General features: G+C 37.2%; 1 protein-coding gene across 1 annotated transcript in view; it reads left to right on the top strand.

Annotated features, from left to right (window-relative positions):
• Window positions 1-20309, top strand: part of npr1b (natriuretic peptide receptor 1b) — a 66729-nt gene extending 46420 nt beyond the window's left edge. Inside the window, exons 7-22 of the mRNA XM_051721972.1 lie at window positions 298-433; window positions 519-603; window positions 832-952; window positions 4594-4668; window positions 4829-4906; window positions 5075-5179; window positions 7085-7156; window positions 7339-7498; window positions 8021-8176; window positions 11809-11977; window positions 12365-12511; window positions 12687-12810; window positions 12914-12982; window positions 14171-14345; window positions 15852-15950; window positions 17757-20309. Coding sequence (XP_051577932.1) covers window positions 298-433; window positions 519-603; window positions 832-952; window positions 4594-4668; window positions 4829-4906; window positions 5075-5179; window positions 7085-7156; window positions 7339-7498; window positions 8021-8176; window positions 11809-11977; window positions 12365-12511; window positions 12687-12810; window positions 12914-12982; window positions 14171-14345; window positions 15852-15950; window positions 17757-17905 — 1920 coding nt within the window. The 3' untranslated portion in view covers window positions 17906-20309. The remainder of the gene's footprint in view (window positions 1-297; window positions 434-518; window positions 604-831; window positions 953-4593; window positions 4669-4828; window positions 4907-5074; window positions 5180-7084; window positions 7157-7338; window positions 7499-8020; window positions 8177-11808; window positions 11978-12364; window positions 12512-12686; window positions 12811-12913; window positions 12983-14170; window positions 14346-15851; window positions 15951-17756) is intronic.
• The last annotated feature ends 230 nt before the right edge of the window (window positions 20310-20539 follow it).

Genomic DNA, 20539 nt, shown 5'->3' with positions numbered 1-20539 from the left:
TCCTAAGCTCTGTCATCAAAGTTGAAGTCAAAGCCCTCCAAAAATGTTTTTATTTGCAATTAACATTAAAAAAAAAAAACAAATAAAAAAAAAAAAAAAAAAAGCAGAATACACAGCTACTTTTAAGTGTCTGTCAATAGAGAAAGCTTTTTGCCCGAATCTTATGTAGTTACGGCATTTACCAGCAGGGGCTAACTGGATCATGCTAATCAGCCAAACCTTGACCCCTTGGATCAAACTGGCTGATTTAGAATTGAATTGGACCTCTTATCTTTTACTTTTTGTTTTGTGATACAGATTGTGGCAGTGTATAATGGCACTCAGAAGAAGATGAAGATTCAGCCGGGGATGACCATCCAGTGGCCAGGGGGTGACATTCCTTTGGATGTGCCTATATGTGGGTTTAAGAATGACAACCCTGCCTGTCGTGCACGTGGGTATCGTACACTTGTTCTACAGATATCAAGGTCCAACTGCTTAATACTTCACACACTCTTTCTCTTTCACTCTTTTTTTAGGAACCATTGCAATGCACCAGATGATTTCCATTGTGATCTTTTTCATCCTCATCATCATCTTCACTGTGATGGTGTTTGTATACAGGTGAGAGTGAGCAAGAATATTTCGGTTAATTTTATACTTGATTAATCATTTATAATTGTAATATATGGTTCTTGATATATGAAAATATGGCTACATCTTAAACATAATGGCTTCATAAATGTGGTCATTAACACACACAAACATATATAATATACTGTGTGTGTGTGTGTGTGTGTATATATATATATATATATATATATATATATATATATATATATATGCATACAGAAAGCTGAAGCTGGAGAAGGAGTTGGTCGCTCAGTTATGGAGGATCTCTTGGGAGGACATTCAGATGAGCAACCTGGAAAAGGTCATGAGGAGCACTGGCAGCAAACTCACACTCTCTTTGGTAACACACACACATGTTGGGGTTCTAAATGAAATTTCAGGGGAAGCATGTTCATTAAATCCTTTCAGTCATAATGCACACATATATATATATATATATAAAGGGTATATTAACCATATAAAGCAGTGCGTACCATATACATGAATTCTAAAGACGCTTCATCATCAGCATGATAAATACTTTGCTGAAAAACCTGTTGTATGCAATGTACTAAATGTCTACCATCTCCTGGTGAAAATTTCCGTGCTCTTCTGGAAGTAGAAGATTTTGTAATATAATTTCCAAAATGGCTGCACTTTTACTGTATTGCATGTTTTTTTGCTGTGAAATCTTTGCTGAACAATAATGTTTAAATTTTTACTGATATTTCAAAATCAATATTTGCTGAATTGAAGCAACCTGTGCTTGGTTAAAAAAAAAGTAATTATTTTATAGAAAAACATCTTTAAAATGTGTGTATCAAATATGATACAACAGGCTTTTGAGGTATACAGGTGCATCTCAATAAATTAGAATGTCGTGGAAAAGTTCATTTATTTCAGTAATTCAACTCAAATTGTGAAACTCGTGTATTAAATAAATTCAATGCACACAGACTGAAGTAGTTTAAGTCTTTGGTTCTTTTAATTGTGATGATTTTGGCTCACATTTAACAAAAACCCACCAATTCACTATCTCAGAAAATTAGAATACATCATAAGACCAATAAAAAAAAACATTTTAAGTGAATTGTTGGCCTTCTGGAAAGTATGTTCATTTACTGTATATGTACTCAATACTTGGTAGGGGCTCCTTTTGCTTTAATTACTGCCTCAATTCGGCGTGGCATGGAGGTGATCAGTTTGTGGCACTGCTGAGGTGGTATGGAAGCCCAGGTTTCTTTGACAGTGGCCTTCAGCTCATCTGCATTTTTTGGTCTCTTGTTTCTCATTTTCCTCTTGACAATACCCCATAGATTCTCTATGGGGTTCAGGTCTGGTGAGTTTGCTGGCCAGTCAAGCACACCAACACCATGGTCATTTAACCAACTTTTGGTGCTTTTGGCAGTGTGGGCAAGTGCCAAATCCTGCTGGAAAATGAAATCAGCATCTTTAACAATCTGGTCAGCAGAAGGAAGCATGAAGTGCTCCAAAATTTCTTGGTAAACGGGTGCAGTGACTTTGGTTTTCAAAAAACACAATGGACCAACACCAGCAGATGACATTGCACCCCAAATCATCACAGACTGTGGAAACTTAACACTGGACTTCAAGCAACTTGGGCTATGAGCTTCTCCACCCTTCCTCCAGACTCTAGGACCTTGGTTTCCAAATGAAATACAAAACTTGCTCTCATCTGAAAAGAGGACTTTGGACTACTGGGCAACAGTCCAGTTCTTCTTCTCCTTAGCCCAGGTAAGACGCCTCTGACGATGTCTGTGGTTCAGGAGTGGCTTAACAAGAGGAATGCGACAACTGTAGCCAAATTCCTTGACACGTCTGTGTGTGGTGGCTCTTGATGCCTTGACCCCAGCCTCAGTCCATTCCTTGTGAAGTTCACCCAAATTCTTGAATCGATTTTGCTTGACAATCCTCATAAGGCTGCGGTTCTCTCGGTTAGTTGTGCATCTTTTTCTTCCACACTTTTTCCTTCCACTCAACTTTCTGTTAACATGCTTGGATACAGCACTCTGTGAACAGCCAGCTTCTTTGGCAATGAATGTTTGTGGCTTACCCTCCTTGTGAAGGGTGTCAGTGATTGTATTCTGGACAACTGTCAGATCAGCAGTCTTCCCCATGATTGTGTAGCCTAGTGAACCAAACTGAGAGACCATTTTGAAGGCTCAGGAAACCTTTGCAGGTGTTTTGAGTTGATTAGCTGATTGGCATGTCACCATATTCTAATTTTCTGAGATAGTGAATTGGTGGGTTTTTGTTAAATGTGAGCCAAAATCATCACAATTAAAAGAACCAAAGACTTAAACTACTTCAGTCTGTGTGCACTGAATTTATTTAATACACAAGTTTCACAATTTGAGTTGAATTACTGAAATAAATGAACTTTTCCACGACATTCTAATTTATTGAGATGCACCTGTATTTCTCAGTCATCATTCTATTCCATCCATGCCCACCACAATAAAAAATACTGACATATATTTTTTGTAAGATATATTTAAAGTGGGAACTGATATTTATATATTCTTTATATACAGTATATGCAGCCTGCTCTGTCATTATAAAGAAATCAGTGTTTACATTACAAGCTATTATGATGGCATATTACTATTGTAACCTCCTAGTTTCTACAATTTTGCCTTTTTAATGTCAGTGTAGTGTTTGGTGCTTAAAAAGCATATGATAGTGATTGTTTTTTGAATTTTTTCAAATGTAATTATTATTTTTATTAGATTTGATGTGCAAAGTTATACATTTCTATAAACCAAGGAAAAGAAGGTGTCATGGCCAAACTTCCAAACATTTGGTATCTCTGAAAAGCCCAGGGAGTCCATATAAGAGACCCCAAGATTTACTACTGTGAAATTTATGGGCTAAGAGTAAAAAAGTCCTATACAATTACGGTTGCCACCCATCCCGTAAAATACAGGATCATTCTGTATTTAAAGATGAAATGTTGCATCCCGTATCGAATCAATAAGGGACGTGATTTGTCATGTATTTAAGCTGGTCAGATGATGTCACTTTGAAATCGCTCCAGATCGCTAATTTAGCATTGATATAAGTTGGAAATTTTGCCTAATGTGGGTAAGGGACCATCTGAAATGTCCACACATTGTGCTATAATGTGCTAATACTGTGGAGGGCGTGGTAAGGGACTGTTTGAAAAGTCCACACATTGTGCTTATACTGTGGATTTTTTTCTATATAAATGTTCAGTAAGATGTAAAAAATGACAGAGATCGAACAATGAATGAATACAATCACTAAGTGATAAAGACACTTAAAGTACAGGTGAAGGAAAAATAAATAATAAAATAAATAAAAAATTTAACAAATATATGTATAAACCAACCAAAATGTATACATAAATAAGATAACGAAGACAAATAATCGGAAAAATAATAATAAAAGAAATATATAAGTCATGGGTCAGGAAAGTTCTCATTTTCACATATAAGAAAGGAGATACATTTTTTTATTAATAACACATATTGGAGGTTAATTTGTATCAAAAGTAGCAACCCTATATACAACATATTTCATGTGTCTTAGGAGGATAATGACCATTAAAGCCAGATGTATCAAACATGATACAGAATAAATAAATAAATCACGTTTTCAAAAACAAATTAAAAAAATAAAATCCGATTTTGTCTATAGGTTAAAAAAAAAAAAAAAAAAAAATTTAAAAAAAAACATTCTGACTATTATTTCATATGTCAGGCTTTATATGGTTAAGTAATTTGGTGAGGGGGTGGCTTTAAAGTCTAGTCTCGTGCTTGAGCCCACCATCACGGACAGCAAGCCATATTTACCTTTATCTCATTCAAGGATTATATGGAACTTGTACATTTTCAAAAGTTTTGGTACAATTATCCTCTCAAGTCCTTTCCTCTCCAGCTTTCTTCCATTTATTTTTCAATTTAACATAGTCATCTACTTCTCTTCATAGTTACTCTTGCTATCTCACTCTGTCTCTAGAGAGGCTCAAACTATGGATCACTGCTGACAGGTGATGGAAATTTCCAAGTGTTTGCTAAGACTGGCTACTTTAAGGTATTGAACACACACTGAAGTGATCCGTCTGAATGTTATTCCAATCTACTGCCATGGTTTAATATTTACATGCATACATGTTGCAACTTCAAAATGCAAATGGCTATACTGCATGAAACATGTCTACATGTTTATGTGTATGCACTTACTTCTTCCCCAGGGCAACATTGTGGCAATGAAATATATCAGCAGAAAGCGCATTGAGTTAACGAGGAAAGTGTTGTTTGAACTGAAACATGTGAGTCTGTGCTGTGGTTCATTTGCTATGCTGAATGGTTTTACAGTATCTGCTAGACTAGTTGTAATCATTAGAAATAAATTCACAAGCCACTGACAAGTAAAAGTGTTAATGTTATGTAAATGTTTGTAAGGATGTACTGTAAATAATTGTGTTTTTGTTCTTCAGATGAGAGATGTGCAGAATGAGCATTTGACACGTTTTATTGGTGCCTGCATCGACCCACCCAATATTTGCATCGTCACAGAATACTGCCCTCGAGGAAGTCTGCAGGTTTGTTTTTCTAGCATGGTGGGGACTTTTCCTTCTATAGTTTTTATATTGAGCTAACGACACTGAACCACAATGTACTGTTGGTGAATTAAGGTTTTACTCTCTTTGTGGGGACTTTTGTTCCCCATAATCTAGGCAAATCCTGACCCTCACATTCAATCTCTTAATAAACATTCAATCTCACTCACACACAAGATATACACATATACAGTTGAAGTCAGAAGTTTACATAGATCTTAGCCAAATACATTTAAACTCAGTTTTTCCACAATTCCTGACATTTAATCATAGAAAACATTCCCTGTCTTAGGTCAGTTAGGATCACTATTTTAAGAATGTGAAATGTCACCACCCCTGGAGTTCGCTAGCTCGCTAGTTCGAATCCCAGGGCGTGCTGAGTGACTCCAGCCAGGTCTCCTAAGCAACCAAATTGGCCCGGTTGCTAGGGAGGGTAGAGTCACATGGGGTAAACTCCTCGTGGTCGCTATAATGTGGTCCGTTCTCGGTGGGGCGCGTGGTGAGTTGAGCGTGGTTGCCGCTGTGGATGGCGTGAAGCCTCCACACAAGCTATGTCTCCGTGGCAACACGCTCAACAAGCCACATTATAAGATGCACGGGTTGATGGTCTCAGACGCGGAGGCTACTGGGATTCGTCCTCCGCCACCCGGACTGAGGCGAATCACTACGCTACCACGAGGACTTAAAAAAAGCACATTGGGAATTGGGCATTCCAAATTGGGAGAAAAAAAAGGGGAAAAATCCAAAAAAAAAAATTTTTTTTTTAAATATCAGAATAATAGTAGAGAGTGATTTATTTCAGCTTTTATTTATTTCATCACATACCCAGTGGGTCAGAAGTTTACATACACTTTGTTAGTATTTGGTAGCATTGCCTTTAAATTGTTTAACTTGGGTCAATGTGCACTTGCAAACTGTAGTCTGGCTTTTTTATGGTGGTTTTGGAGCAGTGGCTTCTTCCTTGCTGAGCAGCCTTTCAGGTTATGTCGATATAGGACTTGTTTTACTGTGGATAGCATCTTCACAAGTCCTTTGCTGTTGTTCTGGGATTGATTTGCACTTTTTTTTCGCACCAAACTACATTAATCTCTAGGAGACAGAATTCTTCTCCTTCCTGGGCGATATGATGGCTGCGTGGTCCCGTGGTGTTTATACTTGCGTACTATTGTTTATACAGATGAACGTGGTACCTTCAGGCATTTGGAAATTGCTCCCAAGGATGAATCAGACTTGTGGAGGTCCACAGTTTTTTTTTTTTCTGAGGTCTTGGCTGATTTCTTATGATTTTCCCATGATGTCAAGCAAAGAGGCACTGAGGTAGGCCTTAAAATACATCCACAGGTACACCTCCAATTCAGTACACCTCCTATCAGAAGCTAATTGTCTAAAGGCTTGACATCATTTTCTGGAACTTTCCAAGCTGCTTAAAGGCACAGTTAACTTAGTGTATGTAAATTTCTGACCCACTGGAATTGCGATATAGTCAATTAAAAGTGAAACAATCTGTCTGTAAACAATTGCTGGAAAAATTACTTGTGTCATGCACAAAGTAGATGTCCTAAACGACTTGTCAAAACTATAGTTTGCTAATATTAAATCTGTGGAGTGGTTAAAATTTGAGTTTTATGAAATGTAAACTGACTTCAACTGTATGCAATCACAATCTCTCTCTCACACACTCGCAGTCATATATTCAGATACACGCTCATAGACAAATTTGCAGCATACATGCACATTGTGGTTGTGGAAGATCTCAGTTGTGGTTTGTATGGATGGTGTTAATGTTTTAAATGTGCTGGATCTAAAATTACCAGCCTGATAAAAAAAGACATACAAATGTTTAGATTTATGCAATTATCTATGTGATTTTTCTGTATCTGTGTACAGGACATCTTGGAAAATGAAAGCATCACACTAGACTGGATGTTCAAATATTCTCTGATCAGTGACATAGTGAAGGTACTAAGTGTTCAAACTTCTCTGTATTTTACATGGGAGATGCACCTTATTTATTTTGTGATTACTTGTGATAATTTTCTTCATCCCTGGCCTCTCGCTTTCTCTTTCATACACTTATTTTCGATTAACTCTCTCTCTCTCTCTCTCTCTCTCTCTCTCTTGCCATTATTTTCTCTCCTTAGGGCATGGCTTTCCTCCATAACAGTGTGATTGTATCCCATGGCAACCTGAAGTCATCTAACTGTGTGGTGGACAATCGTTTTGTGCTAAAGATCACAGACTATGGGCTGTCCAGCATCAGGACGGAGTCAGACACAGAGGACGCCCACTCTTATTATGCACGTCAGTCATGTGACCTTTTGTGCTGCTTTATCACTTCACATTGAAAAATTTGTCATATTGACTCAAATGATTAAAGGTGGTGTGTGTAATTTCTGCACTATTTGCAGCACCAAATGGAATAACGAAAATAAGAGACAAGTTCCCAAACAGTCCCCACATCTGCCAGGGGTTGGACAAACAGATAGTCCCACCCCAAACCCATGCCAGTGGTTGAGCCAATGTTGCTCTGTCAGAGTAATATTTTGAAAGCACCACAGAGCTTCAGGTCAATCAACCTATAAATGGCTTACTTACAGTTGTCAGTACATATTAAGCTGGGGTAGGAGAAAACAATGAATAATGACAATGAATAAATTACACACTTCACCTTAAAGATTTCCACAACTAGTTTGGATGACCACTTTAAACTCATGCATATGCGCACTTTCAAACATAGATACAAACCTCAGTCACCATCTTGCTGTTCACTCTCAGTCCCCTATCTTTGTGTATGTGTGTGAATCTGCATGTGCTTGCAAATAGGTAAGCTGTGGATGGCTCCTGAGCTGTTGAGGTTGGAGTGCTTTCCTCCTGGCGGCACGCAGAAGGGTGACGTCTATAGTTTTGGCATCATCCTCCAGGAGGTGGCACTACGCAGAGGAGTCTTTTACCTGGAGGGAGATGCGCTCAGCCCCAAAGGTCAGAGATAAAATCCTGCTGACCCTTGTGCATTGCATTAATTTACACCTTTACCATAAACCATAATCTGCCCTTTGATCTTAAATCTGTCTTTGACCTTAAACCCTGAACCTTAAAGCTAAAACTTCTGTTTTTTCTTTACGAAGAAAAATGGCAGAGACTGGTTTGATGTGTTGCTCATTTGAAATTATTTGCATCTCTTTGAGATTTGGGGTCTGAAAAATGTTTGGGGTTAAAGTTCAGGATCTAACTGCGTGCAGCTCAAAGAGACTGTCCTGCTGAAAAAAAAAATAAAACAGCACAACTTGTCACCAGCATGTTACAAATGCTTTTCCACAGCATGTGATGCTAATGTGCTGGTGTTTCAATAAGGTGGTGTGTCAAAAAGCTAGACCAGCATCAAACCAGCACTAACCTGCATAAACCAGCTTGGGCCATCATGGCAATTCATGCTGGTCAAAGCTGGGGCTGGATTCATTTACATTTACATTTAGCAGACGCTTTTATCAAAAGCAGCTTACAAATGAGGAACATAGCAAGCAATTTGTCATACAAAGTTCAACAACATCTACAGTGTTGTACTGCCAAGCTCTCAAGGTGGTTGGAGTAGTATAGGTGCTAGCACAGAAGAAAGAGACAGTCATTTTTTAATTATTTTTTTGTACAGTAAGTGCAAGTTAAGTTCAGTAGTAAGTGCAATTAGTGTGGATTGGTTAAGTGCTCACAGAACAAATGTGTTTAGCTGGTTTTTAAAAGTTGAGATGGTATCAGCAGTTCGTGTGGATGTTGGAAGCTGATTCCACCACAGTGGAACAGAGAAAGTGAAAGATTGTGAAATAGACTTTGAGCCTCTTTGTGATAGGACCACCAGGCGGCACTCATTCATAGATCGCAGAGAGTAGGTTGGCGCATAGGCCTGTCGAGGTTAATTGAAGAAAAAGTGTGCGGTTCCATTGGCTGTCCTGAAAGCCAGAGTCAATGTCTTAAATCTGATGCAGGCAGCTGCAGGGAGCCAGTGAAGTGAAATCAAGAGTGGGGTGACATGAACCCTTTTTGGCTGATTGAAGACCAGATTCAGAAAAATCCTCTGAAAAAAAATATTAAGAAAGTTCTTAGGATAAATTATAAGAAGATATAATCATAAGAATACAAAATATTCTTAACTTATTATAATAATTATATTATATTATAGTAAAATAATTGTAAGACTACAAAATATTTTTAAGTTAGAAAATAAGAAGAAAACAGAAAATAGTAGTTGTTTTTATTTTTCTTAATCTGGCCACTGGTCTTTTCAGCAGTTTCTGTCTTTTCCCAAAATGCTTTAAAATATTGACGCATGTCTCTGCTCTCAGTGAAACTCAGAGCCCTCACTCAAATTACCCTTAAGAGTCTCGGCATCGACAGGGATGAAAGACACTAATGAATCAGGTTCTTCAGAGAAGTCAACAAATTCACTAACACAGACAGACGTCATTCACAGGTGTGCAAACATACAGATATACAAACATATTCTCTTTCACACGCATACACATCCCCTCTTTACTACATACATAAAAAATCCTTATGTATGCACAAAAACACATTCACTCAAAAACACACTCTCACAGTGTGTTCACACTCTTAATTTGCCAATACATCATCCTTCTCACTCCAAATTCTCTCAGTTTGTCTGAAGAGGAACACTTTTGACATTATCTTTCCACCCCTGAACACATGCACAAACACACATTATGTCCCCTGTTTTTGTTTCTTTTGTTTGTGGAGAATAACACTTGAAGGGTGAAGAGCTCGTCTTGCAGTATCTGCTCTTTACATTCAATCACTTTTTAGTTATTTTGTGTATAAAAAACTTTTTGCCTCTTGATTCCACTTGATTATGCTGGGTTCCTGATTGCCATAAATTGTAAAAATCATGCAACATTCAGGTTCTAAAACATTTCCATTGCTACTCCTGATGCAGCCAGTAACTGCATTTATAATTTGAGATCAAATGAAATCAAAGAAAAGTTGTCATTTTATATTAAATTCAGAGACACTAAATGGCTTACCGGTTCTTTCTCACACAGACACACACGCATACACAAATACTAATATTCACTTTCTTTCATTCTGTTTCCCTCTCTTGCTTTCCTAATCTTATTCATGGGCTTAATCAAGTGAAAGAGAATACAGAAAAGAAAGATATGGGACTTTATATATGTATGTTTATATGTCTTTTATATGATGAACAGAGGGTATGTTGTCAACGCCCCTGGAACTCATGAGGTCATCACTATAATCAGAACTGACACAGGAGAAGAGATCATACCAGTCTCCTCCAGCACACCTTCATCTGGTCACCTAGGTTATTGGATTACCAAGATTACAGTTCTGGACTTGGGAACCAATCAACCTAGTGTGTGTTTGGTCAACCAATCAACCAGCACACCTAAGAAAACACAATTTTTGTGTAGCAGTAAAGACAGCTGAGAATTTGAAGAGCTTTCAGGAGGTTTCATCGAGCTCTAAATTGTCAATGAAATGTCTCAGCAGGAGCAGAGAGTGTTTTTAGAGTGGTAGCATACAGACATTTCTTCCAGCATGACAGATCAGTAAGAGCTAGATGGATAGTGCTGACATAGATCAGGCAGAGGATGGAAATTAGAGATAAAACATTGTGGGAGTTCATGGGAACAAGACAAAAAAAAAAATACTCTGATGCAACAGATAATTGAAAGAAAGAAAGAAAGAAAGCAATTTGACATGCTGTAGGACTTGTGCCTGCTGATACTGTTGGTTCTACACCACTTGTTTTCCAGTAAAAAATATTTAAAACACCCTTAAAGGGGTCATGACATGAAGAATAAAAATTGTCCTTGATCTTTTTACATATAAGAGGTCATTGTACTATAAAAACATACTGTAAGTTTTAGAACTAAAAATTGTATCCTCACTGCAAAAAGAGAATTTTTTTAAACTAAGCTGCCAAAACACAGCTACCAAAACATCACATTGTGGTAGACATTTGCATCTGACCGCCTCCACAACAATACATCAATGCCTACTTTACATTATCACTTCCATTGCATGGCCAGTAGCAGTGAGATGGCAAGTAAAGAGAGGAGGTCAGTCAAGAGCAAAGAGCCAATCAGAACAGTGGCCGTTTACTGTAAAGTCTTAAAGGAGAAGCAGCACCAAAACTGAGCGTTTCTGACAGAGGGTCAGAATGAAGGTGGAAAATAATCATGTTTTACAAATATATGATTTTTTTTTTTTTTTTTTTTTTTGCAAAACACTTTACTAATATTACAAGTGAACCTCAAGGAACATATTAAAATAATAAAAATAGGCATGTTATGACCCCTTGAAAACAAGATAAAGTTATCTGATAACCTAAACTGTATAATACACTAGGACTTGTTTTTACATAATATATCTTGAATATAAGTGCATTTTGCTTGTTCCATTGGCAGATTTTATTATTTGCTATAAGCATACACCTCCCTAAATGTGTTTCATTTAATTTCTCATTTTATAATGGAATTTGTTATTATTATTATTTTTTTTTTTAAATATATATATACTTTTTTTTTTTTTTGCAGTGTAGCTAAAAATTATCTTCTTTCTCTCTCTCTGTCTCTTTCTTATAGAGATTGTGGATCGATTAGCTCTGGGTGAATGGCCATACTTGCGGCCATCAGTGAACCCTCAGGCCCACAGTGAGGAGCTGGGCCAGCTGATGCAGCGTTGCTGGGCTGAAGAACCTTCAGACAGACCCGAGTTCAACCACATTAGTGTATTACTCCGCAAACAGAACAGGTTTGACCCTTTTTTTAGTTCTTGCTGTTACCTTCAGTTTCCTTTAATATTTCTGTCACATTTAGTAAGTCATTTAGCAAACAATTTTATCTAAAGCAGCTTGACAGTTCAAAATCTCCCTAGAGCAACCTGGGGTTGAGTGTCTTGCTCAGTGATACTACATAGCTCATGGATTTGAACCTACAACCTTTCAGTTACAAATCCAAAGCTTTAACCACTATGCCACATCACTGTATTCTGTGTCTGGTCCATCTATTTCCCATTTTCTATAAGATTTCAAACAACTGAGCTACTTTTCTCATGCTAACCTAATGTTTTATACTCTGTACTCACCTCTCATCCTCCATTTTTGTTTGTCTCTCTGCCTCTCATCTATCTCTGTTGCAGGGAGCACAGAAGTAATATCTTGGATAATCTTTTGTCTCGCATGGAGCAGTACGCTAATAATCTTGAAGAGCTGGTAGAGGACAGAACTCAAGCCTACCTGGAGGAGAAACGCAAGGCTGAAGCTTTACTGTACCAGATCCTCCCTCAGTCAGTTGACAGTACCCGACAGAATACACGCTAATGAAATACTAAACTATAACTGTAGCTGTGTACACATTGGTTAAATCTCATAGGCCTTATGTTCTTTGGTCTTTTGCTGTTGTAACTTGCACTAGCATTGATAATGCGTGTGTGCCTGTAACATTTCTGTTGTATATGTTAGTTCAGTGGCAGAGCAGCTAAAGAGGGGTGAGACGGTGCAGGCAGAAGCTTTTGACTCTGTCACCATCTACTTTAGTGACATTGTGGGCTTCACCGCTCTATCAGCAGAGAGCACACCTATGCAGGTATAGCAACCTACACCTGAACCATAGAATAACTCTGTTTTTTTTTTTGTTTTTGTTTTTTTACCTTCAAGCGCTCTAATGTTTTTTTCTTTGTCTAATATAGGTCGTCACCCTCCTTAATGATCTCTACACTTGCTTTGATGCCATTATAGACAATTTTGATGTTTACAAGGTACTGCTACCTCATCTGTAAATAAGCCCATATTTATCCTCCTGAGACCCGAGTGTGACATTTTGATTTGTAACTAGTAGCACTTAATAAACAGGAAAAAAAAATCTAGAGCAAATAGTTTTCCTAAAAATGAATGGCAACGTATTTAGACAGTGGGACTAAGTTGTCAATTCGGATTAAATTAATGGCCAGCATTATCCAGTCACTACCAACCATGTTAAAATAAAATTAAGCATGATACATTCTGAATCTATGTACTGATTATCATTGTCCCATGTCTGCCAAATATGTTGAGTGGCCCAAATATCATCTGAAACTGAACTTTTGTACGGATTTTAGGAGTGAATGCATTTAGCTGCATAGAGAGCTATAGGATGCTTCCTTGCTCCCTTGCTTCCAATTTAGTGAATGACTTTACCTCCAGTGTGCTGTCTGTCTGTACTGGTCTCAGAACAGTTTAAAATGCACCTTTTTTTATCCTAACTCCATATAAAGCCTCTGAAAGCAACATTTTTCATTTTTTTGGATGAACCCATTGATTCTCAATGTGATAATGCAGAGTAAATATAGGATTTCTAAGGAAAAAAATGCGCTGAAGTACACATTAGTGTACATTGTGTTTAGCAGCGTGGCTTTTTGTGATAAATCACTAAAATTTTACAAATGGCATATCGGATGAAACTTTTGGCATTAATCTTGACTCAAACAGGTTTCAATGTAAAAACTTAATTTGCTTTCTTACCAGATGTAATTTTGTTGGTGTTTCTCCCAAAGACAAACTCTGCTGTGGTCGGCGCCATGTTGTTTTGTCACATGACTCATGCGTTGAAAGTTTAACCATTTACTGACAACACAGAGTCTCCTGAACTGAGATCAGTTTGTTTAAATTAATTTAAATTATGTGTTACATATAATGAAGCCAAAATACAACGTCCACGTGTGTACGCAGGGTCGCATGAGGTTATAGTCCTGTAGGATGTATGCAGTGTATTTTTTTACATATGTGTTGATTCTGTTAAAATAAAAAGTTTTTTTTTTTTTTTTTTTTTTTGCATAATGTTGCTTTTGTTATAATATGCAAATTTGTGCATATTTCATAAGATGTAACATTTTAAAAACTTGAATATTTATTTATTTATTTGTATTTTCATACAGTTTTTTTTTTTTCTTCTTCTAATCGGCCCTTAGGTGGAAACAATAGGTGATGCCTACATGGTGGTTTCAGGACTACCAGTACGAAATGGGAAACTGCATGGTCGTGAGATTGCACGCATGTCCCTAGCTCTATTGGAGGCTGTCAAAACATTTAAGATTCACCACCGACCTGATGAGCAGCTCAAATTACGAATCGGCATCCACAGTGGTAAGTGGTACCACAATAGTGGCAATGATCACTTCAAAACTTGCTTTGTCAGTCTACATTGGTAGCCTGCAGTGGAAAGACTTGTTACACTAGACGTTTAACCATAGGTGAATTACGGACCAGGCCAATGGGGCCAGTGCCCAGGGGCCCTTGACTACCAGGGGCCTGGGCTGAGGTCTCATGGCCCATCAACTTTGAAAACAAATGTTTATATATGCTTAAATATGAGAGCCCAACAGCTTATTCAAGGCCACCTCAACTGGGCCCTGTGACTGTGAGGGCCCCCAGCCCACTCACAGGACCCTTTTGCTTTCCTGTTTCTAATAAAACATTTTGAGCAACTCTTTAACCTTACAACGCCACATGTATCATATTTAATACATGACTTTCTAAAGCCTCTACATCATCATCATGATGTGTATGAGATATTACAGAAAATAACTTGGCTTAGGTGGTTGGGAAAAAAGAAAATATTGATATTTTACTTTGTGTGATTCAAAAGTACCGATTAAACTAGATACGTAATGTTTGTTGAGACAAACTATAATGTTGATCTGACAAAACCTTGTCTGAAAGTTTAAAATAGGTTTAAATGCTTGAAGTTAGACATTTTTACAGGTTTTACAGTCAGTAAGAAAGAAAGAAAGAAAGGGAGTATCTTAAAGCAGATTAAAGGACTTGTGTGTAAGTTTTGACTTTTAACTCATGTAAGTTTTAACTCATTTTAACATTCTGTCAATGTAATGTAGTCTAGGGGTTTTTTGGACACTTTGAAAAGGCTTAAATGATGCCTTCGCAGGGCTTTTCGATGGAAGAATAATAATGTTAGCCAAGTTGTGGGATCGTTCCAAACAGAATTTCCCCAAAAATGACCACTATTTTTGAGCCCCACACTTTTCAGCCCTTCGAAGCTCTCACAATGGAGGGTAAAGTCTTTGAAGGAAATAGGGTGTAGGGATGATCACTTCTGAATGGAACGCACCCCATCATTCAGATTATTTAAAAAGATATAGCAGCGCGAGCCAGAACTGCCTGAACTCTTTGCCAAATTTCACTAAACCCTTGCATACTGTAGGAACTTAGAGTATTTGTTAAATTCATCAATATTTAAAGTGTTTGTTGAAGTTAAAGTATTTCGTAATTTATTATGGCCCCTTTAAATATATGCATTTTGTATGCATCATTTGTAGTATTTACATTGAGTTTGCATTATGTATAACAAATGATAAAATGGCACTGTCTCTTTAAGAACAGTGGCTGTTCAGCGACATTTCAGTTGAGTGGTTTCTTTACCACATCCACATGTTTGAATTAATCTGACTGTAACTAACAGAATAGGTATAAAAAGAGACTTCGAAAGATAATTGGACCGGGGGGCCCTTAAAGAAAACTGGCCCGGGGCCCTTGCTAGTCATAATCCACCCCTGTCTTTAACATATTGATGGGTAACACATAATGATTTGTGTTAAATTATAAACTAAACTCATGTGTATGTGTGTGTTTTAGGCCCTGTCTGTGCAGGTGTAGTTGGGCTAAAGATGCCTCGGTATTGTCTTTTTGGAGACACAGTGAACACATCCTCTCGGATGGAGTCAAATGGAGAAGGTAAGGACTTAATTAACTGATCCCAATCCCACCGAAATTCAACCTGTGTTCATAACTATAGCAACTGTAGTAGTCAAAAATGTTAACCTAAAAAATGTGTTCATATGGTAACATCTAAATTAAATGTTTTTATTCAAACCAAAATTATTATTTAACATCACTGAAATAGCCTGAAATTATTAGGTTACACCAACAAAACATTTTTAAGGGTTAGATTAGGTGGAAATATCTCCTTCAGGTAACAACTGCAGGATACCACTTTTACAGTGTATACGGAGAGTATGAAACAGGCACAGAGGGATCACTCTGTATATGGTTCTACAATAGATTTGTATTGTACAAAAGAGAAATTACCAAACAAAAGTTTCTAACATCACAGTTCATAAGTACACTGATTATTTACTGATTTCCACACTAAACTACACTTAAAGGGATAGTTCACCCAAAATTGAAAATTCTCTCATCATTTACTCATCCTCATGCCATCCCAGATGTGCATGACTTTCTTTCTTCTGCAGAACACAAACAAAGATTTTTAGAAGAATATCTCAGCTCTGTAGATCCTTTCAATGCAAGTGAATGGTGACCAGACCTTTGAAGTTCCAGAAAATAAAGGCAGCAAGAAAGTAATCCATATGACCCCAGTGATTAAATCTGTCTTCAGAAACGATATGATATGTGTGGGTGAGAAACAGATCAATATTGAAGTCCTTTTTTACGATAAATCTGTAATACAATTCACATTCTGAAAGTGAAAGTGGAGATTTATTGTAAATAAGGATTTAAATATTGATCTGTTTCACACCCAAAGTAATTGCATTGATTCAGAAGACACTGGAGTCGTATGGACTACATTTATGTTGCCTTTATGTGATTTTTGGTGCTTCAAAGGTCTGGTCACTATTCACTTGCATTGACTTTCACTTCTTCTAAAAATATTTATTTGTGTTCTGCAGAAGAAAGAAATTCACACATCTGGGATGGCATTAATTTGAGTAAATGATGAGAGAATTTTCCTTTTTGTGAGCATTATCCCTTTAAAATATACTAATTGAGATTAGACCTGTAAAACATATTTCTAAATTATTGTTTTTATTTCTAACTATGTAATGTTTTTCTCATATAATTAATGTCTGCCTCAATATCTAAACAGAAATCCTTATGTAGGGTTTGTTTTATCTAAACACCGATTGTCAATAATGAAATTCACAAAGATTCACAAAACCTAAACAAAAGAAGATTCCTTTGTCATTCAAATTTAATTGTTTTCACCTACCACCCCCTTCTTTACATAAACACTGTCAGATAAATGAGAAATATCAGCCTGGGTTAGATAACACATGACAAAAGCAAAGCAAATTGCTACAACAAATTGCAATCAGAAAAACGATTCATTTTAAAGGTTGCTAATTTATTCCTCCAGGGAGAGGATTAGAATACATGCTCTGCTTTGACTGTCACAATCTTCCCTCAACCTTTGTACTGCGGGGTTTTACAGCACCGTTCTTATTGTACTCATGGGCTGTACAGACACTGTAGCCCTTACAGGTATTATCAATATTAGCACCCTGCTAAACTGTGTGCAAGCAGAAATAGTTTGAATGCCAAGGTAATTTACTGGCTCTTCTCATTAAAGCTAATATACCTGATGGTTGTGGAAACTACACGAGTAAATAATGTCTGGCAACACACACTAGTCAACCCAGCTGTGCTCAGTTGAGTGAGCTAAAGGGAACTAATTAGTTGTTTTTTTTTTTTTTTTTAACTGTAACCCACTGTAATTATTCACATGCTGTTATCCTGCAGCTCTTAAGATTCATGTGTCGTCAGCCACTCGAGATGTGCTACAAGAGTTCAACTGCTTCCAGCTGGAGCTGAGAGGAGATGTTGAGATGAAGGGAAAAGGGAAGATGAGGACCTACTGGCTTCTTGGGGAGAGCAAGATCAATGATTGAAACAGTGGGAATAAGCAAATTGCTCCACAGGATCAGCCCAGAAACATTGAATGTAGTCAGTTGCACCCACAGGGAAACCTTCGAGACTGTTTAGGGCCAGCCCAATTTGCCCAGTGCACACCAACATTACTGTGTACAGCACTGTTGGAGACGAAGTCTGACCTTTGTATATATGGACTTCAAGGTGGATTTTTTTTTTTCTTTCTGTAAGATGTTATCACCATTCAACACAAGTTGTTATTGCAGCTGTAAATCAATTGAGTGAAGGTGAAAGAGTGTGTGTGTATCAATATTGACCCCTGGTGGACAGGTAGAAGTATTAAAGGTGCAGTATGTAACAATTTTCATGTAATATTCACCGTTTTTTTGCCAATGTGTGAACAGCTTGTAACGCAACTTAAAAAATTAGCCCTTCCCAGACTTCCTAGGTTGCCTATTAAAGCCTGTAGACTGATTTTCATGCGAAGGGAGCGGGTCGGTTTTGCCGGGAAAATCCAAAGGATGTGAAGTTTATGCGTGCTCCCGAGAGCCTTGCCTCAGTGCTTCTCTTCTGCTATTCAACAGCGACAACAAACTGCAACTCTAGGTAACGTTATCTTAGAGATGGAATCCAGCAAACGTCTGTCTCCCGGCACAACACTGACTCCTACACAAACTCAGAGGAAGCCCAAAAAAAAAAAAAACATGAATCTACTGAATCCCGTCTGGCTAAGCGGGAACGTGATCTGTGTAATTTTAGCTAACTTGATCTTGCCTGCTAACACTGACGAATTTCAAGATACCTTGCTTCGTAACTTTCAAATAATTTCAACGATCTTCTCTTTACACAAAAAGTCAGGTATACAGGATAAATTTAAGCAAATACACGGGTTTCTTGATCATAGGACAACATATGACATACAATAGTGCAACATAACAGTGCAGTGCAACAGTAAACTCTCTAGTATAGTTTGGTAGTATGTAGCTGTATGTGTGTATCAGTATGCTATGTTAGCTGATAAATAGTTTTAGTTTAGTCTCAAAGTTTGTAGTAAAACAATCATAACTGTGTTATTTTAATTATGCTACCTCATCTGTCATCATGATGCCTTTGGATCACGTTCAGTCTCTTTGTACGTTACGTCATTGTTTTGGCCGATGCTCGCTCACTCGCGTCCCTATGGAGTGTGTGCACGAGCGCGAGCACGAGCAACAGCTAGCTGGCTGCAGTTCACTTAACGGCCACAGGTGTCATTAATAACAAGGGTTTCTGAATCTTACATACTGCACCTTCATACAAATTTCATTTATTTAAAAGTTATTGCCTACCTAATAAGAACACTTTGAGGGTGTTGCGTGAGACATTTTTATTTTGAGTTATTACTGGGATTTTAATCTCACCAAAAAATCACTTTTGTTGGCCTAATTCATATGGGTTGAAGAAAAACGTATTTACCTTTTTTTTCTTTTTCTTTTTTTTTTTTTTTTTACCATATCGTAAATGTACAGTATAACTGTTATTCCAAATCTTTTTTCATTCTGCTTTAATTTCTGTTATGACAGATCAGACACTTGCATGCGTATGTATTTAAGAGATATAACTCACTGGTTCATCTTCTCTAATGGACCTGTCTGCCAAATCATGGTGAATGATTGAGAGTGCTTTAGTTTTGAGAGACAGTTTGTTTTGTTGATTGTTTTGTGGTGTGATTGATGCCTTAGTTTTGTGAGCCACGCAGACCTACAACAGCTTTAGGACACAAAGCATATAAATAAATATAAATGGAACTTTCTTACAAATCAATACAGCTCAGTTTAATTTTAGATCATTTGAAGGGGACTATTTTGCTGGTCTAAAAGAGGAAAAGGGAGATTTCTTTTGCTTAGCTGTGTCATTATATTTTCGAATGAATGACACGAGTTTGATTTTATGTCAGAAATCATCTATGTAAGTTTGCTTTTAACTATTTGTCATAACACTTGCTTTACATGTTTCCATGTGTTTCTGTCTCTGCAGGAACAGTTTTTTTCTTTCTGTGTATTTGTCATGTTTTATGGTCAGTCAAATGTAAGCATGCTGTAAACTTATATTTCTCAGGATAGTGTTTTGGGGTAATAATGAAGCTGTTAACATCTGGCACATGGAACCAGTCATCAGGAACCAGCAAAGCAGTTACTGCCCCTGAAGGATTAGGATTATAATGCAGAACATCCACACAGAACCTTACATTATTTTCCAACTCTGCAATCAAGTTTTGAATCCTCAGTGTGAAAAAAGGATTGTTGAGAAAACTTAAAATATCCAGGCAACATGATGCAGTAAGATTTTTGAGTTCTCAACAACTGTCTAAATAATTGTCCTTAGTAACATTGCTTTGTTTAGTCAATGTGAATTTGTTTGTTCACTAAATTCTTGTTGAGAGAACTACTGATTTCTTGTTCATTCAACTATCAATTCGCAATACGAGAACTTTCATTTCGTCACAATTTCAAACTTATATATGGTTTTAAATGACTTTTACATTAAGTGAACTGCAATCTTTGCCTTTGAAGAAAGGAATGTCTTGCAAGGCAAGTACTTACAATTGTTTGACATAGACACACAACAGACCTCAACCCTAAACACACAAACCTCAATAACCGTGACAATCAACA

Source organism: Myxocyprinus asiaticus, chromosome 16 (genome assembly GCF_019703515.2).
Source record: "Myxocyprinus asiaticus isolate MX2 ecotype Aquarium Trade chromosome 16, UBuf_Myxa_2, whole genome shotgun sequence".
NCBI lineage: Eukaryota > Metazoa > Chordata > Actinopteri > Cypriniformes > Catostomidae > Myxocyprinus > Myxocyprinus asiaticus.
Note: the sequence above shows the minus strand (reverse complement) of the source record. Positions and strands in the feature narration are given on the sequence as shown.